Genomic DNA, 9202 nt, shown 5'->3' with positions numbered 1-9202 from the left:
CTCTGCTGCACCACCCCGCATTTTTCTCCCGGAGCCCTTTATTTGGAGCCCCCACTGAACCAAGAGTTGCCTCATTCAAATGAAAGATGTAGCTGTGTTTCTTCACGCTAAGGCTTAAGGTGAGCAGCAGACTGTGATAAACAATGGCTACAATGGTATTAGTTTTGAAGAACTGATCAAGTTTTTTGCCACTTGAAAATTACAGCGAGGTGTGAGACTGCATCCTACGATTTTCTAAATTGTAGTGTAAAGATGACCTTTGACCTGTAGTTCAGATATGCAGCATTAGATGCAAGAACCAAGACTTGAATAAAATGATATCAGGGGAGGATTGGAGTTCTGAATGTTTAATACAATAATACAGAAAACAGCTGTACAATATACAGTATACCGTGCACACTCACACACACACACACACACACACACACACACACACATACACACACACACACACACTCAAAGTCTTTCTCTCACACACACACACACACAGAGCCAAAGAGCACACAATGACTATAGCACACATTGCATTAACAAACACAGTGCTCAGAGGATCTAAAGAGTTCTCACTGTCAGCCATGTTGGCTCCTCCCTTTAGCTCATTGGCCATTGCTATAGAAACTGGTGTTTCTGTTGCCCAGGTCACCATAGTGATGGAGGGCTCTGTTCTTTATTCACAGTCAGAAGTGACAGTAAGGTGGTTTTGTAACTAAGTACAGAAATAACATAAGCTGTCTGATCTCTGAGCTCCGGATGATGGAAAATTCTGATACTACCTTGGCCTCACTGTTGTTAATCTATTCCAGAGGAGAGCTCCTGTCCACAGTTTCTACAATGATGTTGGAGAGTACAGTGTTATGCTAACCTATGGTATTGGCTGAAAGTACAAGAAAGGTGCAATATACAACATTCAGCCCCACTAGATGTCAGCAAACAACTATTTGCTATGTAAAGATATAGTGGAGTAATGGCATCCTGAGCAGAGAATGAAGTCACACTACTTCTGTATGTGTTGTAATCTGAGCCTCTCTGTTCTTTGTTTTGATAGCTGGGCTGGCCATGTGTGCATATTAGTGCACGTGACCGTGCATGTTAGTGCATGTGAGTCTCTCCCTGTGCTCCCTGTGTCTGTTTTCAACATCGTGGCCAGGTCACAAACTTTCTCACGTTACAGCTAAACAGTATACTAAAATATGTTTCTGAAAACATTTGAGGCAAGAAATAGACAATGCAGTAACAGATGCCACTTTCTTTTTCCCCCAAAACTTTGAGTAGACGAAGGGCGCCGCTGGTCTAGAGCGACATCTAGTGGGGCTGAATGTCATACATAACACCTTTAAAGTGTAATAAAAAAGTGTTCACATGTAAACTCTGGAGTTTCTCTTGATTGGTCATTTGAATGTTGACATCCACACTGATTCATTGATGCTGCTCTGCTCTCTGTGGGCTCACACTGTCAAACATGTTTGACCTCTGGCCACACCCCAATCAATGATGTCACAGCAACAACAGGTAAGGCCAGTTTCATTGCATTTAAAACAAACTTTACTCCAGTTGTTCCTCTGCTTTTATACAACCCTAATCTGCTGGAGAATAAAAAGCTCCACATATGAGTTGAAGATGGGTCATCAAAAACATTGTAACATTTTACAGGAAGAGAAAAGAGAGGGATTCTGCGAACGGTCACTACATCAAGCTTCTAGCATAATCTGTTTCACGAGGATGCAGGGATGAACTTTTCACTTTCCAGCATGACCAGGTCTAAACACACAAAATCATTCCACACACATTTGGTCCATATTGCTAGCTAGTCAACAGCCTAATGTGGTTGCACTCATGTTGGTCATGCTCACATAGATCTGAATATGCACTGGGGATTATTTTTTTTATTGTAACTCAACATTCGTGAGTGTACTTTTATCAAGTTTAATTTGCACTATCTCTGAATCCCACTATCTCTGAAATTCTATTTGCATTCAGTCTGAACACGCATGTCGGATTGTACACAATCAAAAAATAGTGCCAGTTTCCATACCATCCAAAGAAACAGAATATTGCCAACCAATAAATTAACAACAAGGCAGCCATGCTAACGGCTCTGTGAAGCTGTACTTAGTGACACAATGCATTGAGGTAATTTCTAACGCCAGCATGCTAACATGCATACAATGACAATGCTAACATGCTAATGTTCACCATATTCACCATCTTAGTTTAGCAAGTTAGCATTTGGTTACTAGCACTAAGCACAACATACAGCTGAAGCCAATGGGATTGTCATTAGTTTGGCAGCTAGGTAACTGGTCATAAAGCAAAGCATTGGACATGTTAAAGTTAAGTGATTGCACTAAAGAAAAAGTAAGGACGATTCATCCTCTGGGGACCATGAATGTCCACAATGACAACTCATCCAATAGCTGTTGAGATATTTCAGTCTGGAAGAAAGTGGTGGACCGCCCAACAGACCAGCAGACCGACACTGCCATCCAAAAAGCCATGGCACTAGTGTGACTAACAACCGCTCCAATATCCTGTAGGATCTACTGACTATTCTTTGACAGCACTGATATCACAGATTGGGGTTAGACTAAAAATATATGTTTGATGATTTAATCCCAGAACAGAAAGCAGAGCAGAAATCAATCTTTACACGCCCTAATATAAAAGGGGTATAATATCTCACCTGCCGCTGTGCCCAAATTCATTCACAAAAAGTTCAACTGCTTCTTAACAGCTCCATGACACAGTAGGTATAATGTACGTTTAGCCTGCCTTAGCCATGAGCAGGAATTTTTCAGCTTCTGTATGCTCTTTGGTTGTCAACTGACTCTTTATTTTTATTATGATTTTGACATTTTCACTTATTTAACAGACATCATTCCTCTGAGTCTTTAAAACCACAAAACATTTTTAAACGGAATCACCACTGTAAATGGACCATGAAGCTGCTAGGAAGCTGTTATGTGATGAATGTTGTCACTTTGAGTCTGATATTTTCATGGTGAGGTGGCCCTTTGGGGGCCACTGAGGGGCCATTGAGTCAGCTGCTGTGTTTAAACAGAGGAGTCTGAACTCTAGTTGTCACTGCGCTGCACCGCCTGTTGCCATGGTGATTTTCCACTTTCAGATACAGTGGTGAGTTCACCCACAGAGGATCATCAGGCATTTTCAGGCACTTCATCGTCCTCCTCCTTCTCCTCTCCTGGCCCCACCCCTGCAACGGTTAACACAGAAACAGGTCAGCTCACTGAGAATGTAATTTAAGGAAATGTTTGTATGTGATGTCATGCTGATTATACCATTCCAGGTCAGATGATTTGCAGACATGTGGTCAGGTGACTTGTCATTTGTTTCATCAGGTGGGGAGCCATCCAAGCTCTGTGACTGGTCAGAAGTATGACCATCAGGGACATTGTGGCTGGGTGAGGCATGTGATTGACTGTCTGAGTTGACGTTAGACTCTACTCCCTCTTGGTCTTCCCGCTCCTTATTGGCCAGCTCTGTGTAAAATACACACAGAGACATTAAAGTTACAGGAAACTGTACGTTTGACTAAGAGGAGCCCCCAGCAACCTGAACAGATTACATAACAGAGGTTTCTTGGGTTCATGTTCAACCTAACAAGAAACCAAATGGAAGATTTCTTTGTGCTTGACACCGACTGAGTATCAATACAGAAATCCACTAAACAACTGCAAAAATGACAAAACAAGCTGACTGACACCAAATAGCCCAATCAGATCCTGAAGCTAGGTTTATGCTCGACACAGCGTCCCTGGCGAGAGGGTGCACGTGACAAAAATGACATAATCTTTCATGTCAAGCGCAAAGGCTTCGCAAGTTATCACAGCACTTGGTCACGCACGTCTGAATTTTTGCAACTATGTACACATGTGAGTGGTCCCGCCAATTCTAGTGGAGCTGGGATGGCTGTCCCAGTTCATCAAACACTGAGAGATGGACAACAATTTCAATTTGTGGGTAAGCGACAGTAATTACAGTACACAAATGCAATGTTTGGCGGTATGTTGGTGTTTACTACCACTGCCAGGCATCCTACTTTCCTTTACTTTCACTGTCTCTATTGTAGTTCATTTCGTGTGTCTTTATAGCATGTGTTCTCTTTTACTTATTGTCAGGGTGACCAAACAAAACGGGAAAATAACTTTACAGTTCTGAACATCTCTTTCCATGTTGTAATACACAGAACGTAAACAGAGACCGGAAATGGTAACAAAGAACACTTGTTAGCTTATTCACAGAATATTTTCTTTGTACACCCCCTGGTGTTTCGGAGAATACTGCAACAAACAACGCATTGAGCATAAACGCCTCTGTGCATGGCTGTAGTTCGTGCGCCATCTGTGAAGGCCCGCACCACGGTGTCTCGTGCGAGTATAAACAAAGCTTAAATATTGCCAAACTCATAAAAGTAGCCCAGTTTTGTATGTCCACTTAGGAGAGAGGTTTTTGTCCATCCAACACACACACAAATATATCTATAAATAGATCCTGTGTAAGAAAAGAATGCCTCTGGTCTTTTTTATTAGTTTAAGTTTAAGCCAATCCCAAACCATTGTTACAATAAAGAAAGAATGATCTCCATATTTTGGATAACGTTACATTCAACATCTAATTATAGTGTTCACTTGTATGAATAGATGTAACAGCTTTAAAAGGCTTTTATAACATATTGTAGGTACAATGAAAAATCATTTGAAGAGGAAAAAAAACTCATCTTAATTGTAATGAATTAAGAGGTCATTTAGTTTTGTCGGTGATCAGTTATCTGTGTGTGTGTGTGTGTGTGTGTGTGTGTGTACCATGCACAGACAGCTCTTTCCATCGATCCTTGTTGCTGGCAATGACACCAGAGAGGTGGAGCCTCAGAACTGGCAGGTTGATGGCCATTAGGGAAAAGTCCATCTGTCCATCATCACTGTTCCCATGGCGACCACTACTATGTCTCTGCACAGACTCCACGGTAACTGAACCACTTCCTGTTAGACTGGAAAAGAGCAGCATTATAGACCAGGAGGCCAGTTGAATTCAAAATCAGTTTAAATCAAAATATTTATTTAAAATGATGAATGTTTTATCAGGTTTCTACCAGTAGAAACTCAGAGAGGGCCTAAGATAAATCAAAATCTATCTGTAGTGAGTATTACTTCTCATTTTATGTTTATATATATTTATTTTTTATAGTCTAAAAATCATTTGCTATGAAATGAATATGTTTCTAATTCAAAATTAACTTTCTAACCACTGCAATTTGTCTGTATTGGAAAAATCAAACACAATAACAAACCTCCCTGTGTACCCCCCAATCAGGGTCTTACTTTTGGCTAGATACCAAGTAAAAGTTAACAAGAACTTGGGACGACTGAACTTAAATGAAAACTAATTTCGTGAAGAATTGGAGAGATTTGGCTGGCTGGAGATGTTTGGACTCAGTGCTACTCATGTTTTTAGCTGGCTGCTGAAGTTTCGGAAAGTGTGTGTGAACTTTTGTCATCTGTTCCTTTCACATCAAGGCAGACCGGTGAGTCAGTTTTAATTTGTTTAGCAGCTAACTAACAAATTGTTTGTTTTCAAGATTAGGAAAATACTGTCATGGCTGTGTTTATTGTAATTCTACAATACTAAATACTAAATACTTGAGGGCCCTTGTCCAGTGGTACCGCTGGATTCGGTTAGCAGTGCGTACAACAAACTCTCTGTGATTACATTCTGTGTTTTTTACTGAATTGCACCTTGGGGGTTGTAGTGATGTCCACCAGAATCAGATATGAACACAGTTGCTCATCTTTTGTATTAAGGATTAAACCGAGAGAGTTTCATGGCTTGACAGTTGAACCAGTTCCAATTTAGAAAGGATTTGTAATACCCAACCTTAAATCCAATACACTCATGGAGTGTGCTGAAATCCCCCCAGTAGTAGCAGTACTGCTAGTGGTACCTGGACCTCCTGTTTCCAGTCTCCCTGGCCTTCCTGTCCTCTTCTATCAGAGGACCAATCACCTTTTCTGTTGTGTCGATCAGAACACTGAAGGTCGGCTCCACAATGAAGTCTATGAAACCTGCAAGCAGACAGAGATATGGGCAGATGGGATGGAGAGAAGAGAGAAAGAATGGTAGGAGGAGGAAAAATAGAAAGATAAGATAGTTAAATATTAGTTCCTCTTCTTGTAATATTAAACAGACCCATTCCTTACAGGTCAGTTAAAGTTAATAAAGTTAATTAAAACTAGTCACTGGTCTCTGGTAGGCCTCATATGTTACTTGTTGATCGTACTTCTCATCTGTGTTACTTAGTTATGATTGGCTGATGGTTGTTCTTACCTATCTGTGATTGGGCAATCATGGTAGCTTTGCGGTCGCAGAGAGGAGAAAAAGGAAGGCCAAGCTCCACCTCTTTATCTCCCTGGAAAATCATACACAGTCACAGTCACAATGGTGAGATGGGCATGGTGTGTATAATTGTGTGTATTTGTGTGTGTGCATGTGTGTGTGTGTGTACCTGTCGAAAGAACTCCTCCATCAGACTGTGAGTCCAGCGGTAGTGCAGTGGCCAGGCCTTGGCAGGATGACTGATGTCTGCAGCATGAAGCATCAGAGACAAAACCTTCACTTTGTCTATACTGGAGAGAAAAAAAGATCATTTAATTGAAAAGTCATTCATTAATAAATCAGTAATTAAATAAAGTAAGAAAAGCAACATTTCTCATGAGTGTCACTTTGAAAACAGGAGAATGTCTTATTTAACCTTCAATTTTAAGCTAAAATGGTTTAGTGAATGCGACACTGCATGTTAGGGTTAGGCAGTGTTGTGTCTTTTATTTTGTATTTTGATTGAGTGTGCAGAGTGAATAATTCTCCAGACAGCGGGTCCTGCAGCAACACAAGCAGAACCAGCATGTCAACAGGCCGGTGACGGCGTCTTCCAAGCGTGAGCTGAGAAGCGGAACAGATGCCCCCCTACACTTCGACTCCCACAGGACTGACAGAGAGGGAAAGCTGGACAGACCAGTGTGGTTCACCAGCCTGCTGAAACTTATGTTGGCCATTTCACCAAAGTCCCACTGATGATCTGGTCATCTTCATCAGATGGACCAGCCTCATACAGTCTGCCTCTATTGGGCTGGCTGAAAGAATGCAGTGCGTATGTCTGTAATTATGGACTCAGAACTACATTCTACTAAAAGCTACAACCAGGGCTGCCAAGTTTATTTTTGTTCATAATAAAATGTTTTATTCATAATTATTCATGGTCAATTTACCCACTTGACCTCTCTCTGGCCTTATGAACCAACATCTTTTTCATACAACTTTTTCTTTTTGCTAATTTGTGTTTATTGGGTAGCATTTTTGATATACACTCATACCACTCATACTACACATATTTTTCTTCAAAACAGCATAAAAAAGATTTATGCCCCTCACTATGGGCACTTGGTCATGTTTTAAAAGGGGGCAAACTTGGAAAGATACATAATTGGCAAGGAGGTCTGGGGGTCCTCCCCCAGAAAGAAATTGTAATTTAAACAAATTTCCTGCATTTCTGCACCACCTAAACTCTTGGATTAAGTCAAGAAACAGCCACCTGCACTAGTCTAGATTAGTTAGATTGAGGGTGCTATGAAAACCAGGAATGCATCAAGAACAGTATATAATTGCGTGGATATGGGCAGGAAATGATTATTATAAGAAAGGCTATTTCATATTTAAAATTATATTTCTAAAAACATTATGTAGCCTTAAATGGTAATTGGTTGCAGGCTACTAGGCAATCTTCAAGGTTGTGCCTTAAAACCGTTTAACGCACATCTACAAGTTGATTATCCTGCTTATACTGTGGTCATTTGCCAACAATATAAAAAATAAAAGCATTCACAAATTTTTAGTGAATATTTTGCACTCAATCCAATCCAAAGGTTATGAAGCAAATGCTTTCTGTTGTCATGACAACTTGCCACACTGTACTCGCTGCCAGCCTGAACTGAGGCATAAAATTCACATAAGGTGTCATTAAGCATAACCGCAGAATATGTCTCCGAATCAGTGTTCCTTCTCTTCCTCTATCATTTTAAGCTCTTCAGGTATCAGTTCCTTGTGTCATTTTTCGCTTGGTTTCTTTCTTTTCTTCTCTATTTCTTTTTTTGCACTTTGCTGCTGTGTCTTGTCTGTCCGTGCGCTGTCAATGTCCTCTCTTCACACTCCAATTAGGATCAGCGACGGTGTCCTTAATTGTGTCCAAGGTGTGCAAGGCCATCTGGAAGCCGCTTTGTGTCTGTACCAACAGCCAGAGAGTGGACCAACATTGCCTGTGATTTCTGGAGAGTGTGGAACTTTCGAAACTGCATAGGACCCATGGATGGAAAACACGTAGAGCTCAAAGCAGCGCCAAACGCAAGGAGTGACTATTTTAATTATCACTCCTTGTGCTTTTGGCTGTCTGCAATGCCGAGTATCACTTCAGCAAGTGTACATTGGTGTGTATGTATACATCCCAACCATAAAAACCAAATGCCCAGCCAGTTACTTTCCTCTGGCGCAGGGACTATCACTGACCTGTGTGTCTGTGTCAGGGTGTTCCTCATGGTCTTGATCTGCTGGAAGTGACAGGACATGTCTGTGGACATCACCATCTCTATCACCAGAGCCCTCAGCTCCCTGTCAATAATCAATACACACAATGAAGATAATTAGTCACCAGGTACACAAGTATCAACTTATCAGTAATAGCAGATCTGTGTGTGTCTGTGTGTGTGTGTGTGTGTGTGTGTGTGTGTGTGTGTGTGTGTAGCGCATGTGTCGGTGTTGTGTGTGTAGTTGCCTGCCAGAAACACTGTCAGAGAAACACTTGTCTTTTATCCAGTTTTTAGACACATTTTTACAATACACTTTTTACATCTTGGTTGTTTTTAACTCTTTTAACCGGATGAAGGATTTTAGTCATCGGACGCCTGGATTTTAAGTTGTCAGAGAGACAGTGGCTGAGTGAAACTGTACGTCTGTGAGGGAGAGACATATTCCCTACCATGACGTGTGTTGACTGTCGCCAACTCCAAAAGCAAACAGGAGTATCACTCACATCAAAGAGGACATGTGTCAGACTATCAGATGAACTAAAACAGAAGGATATTCTCTTGTACAATTACATTGATACTGCCTCTGTTCTGTCAAAAAAGATAACTGTGACAAG

At 41.0% G+C, this 9202-nt stretch overlaps 1 protein-coding gene across 1 annotated transcript in view; it reads right to left on the bottom strand.

The window, feature by feature from the left end:
• Positions 1–3119: 3119 nt before the first annotated feature.
• The window catches only part of pde1a (phosphodiesterase 1A, calmodulin-dependent), a 30735-nt gene continuing 24652 nt past the window's right edge, over positions 3120–9202 (bottom strand). Inside the window, exons 11-17 of the mRNA XM_042426252.1 lie at positions 8569–8670; positions 6518–6638; positions 6340–6421; positions 5957–6077; positions 4821–5005; positions 3297–3497; positions 3120–3211 (exon numbers count right to left, since the gene is read on the bottom strand). Of these exons, the coding sequence (XP_042282186.1) occupies positions 3156–3211; positions 3297–3497; positions 4821–5005; positions 5957–6077; positions 6340–6421; positions 6518–6638; positions 8569–8670 (868 nt within the window). The 3' untranslated portion in view covers positions 3120–3155. The remainder of the gene's footprint in view (positions 3212–3296; positions 3498–4820; positions 5006–5956; positions 6078–6339; positions 6422–6517; positions 6639–8568; positions 8671–9202) is intronic.

Source organism: Thunnus maccoyii, chromosome 11 (genome assembly GCF_910596095.1).
Source record: "Thunnus maccoyii chromosome 11, fThuMac1.1, whole genome shotgun sequence".
Taxonomy (NCBI): Eukaryota; Metazoa; Chordata; class Actinopteri; order Scombriformes; family Scombridae; genus Thunnus; species Thunnus maccoyii.
This window is presented reverse-complemented; position numbering and strand designations above follow the sequence as displayed.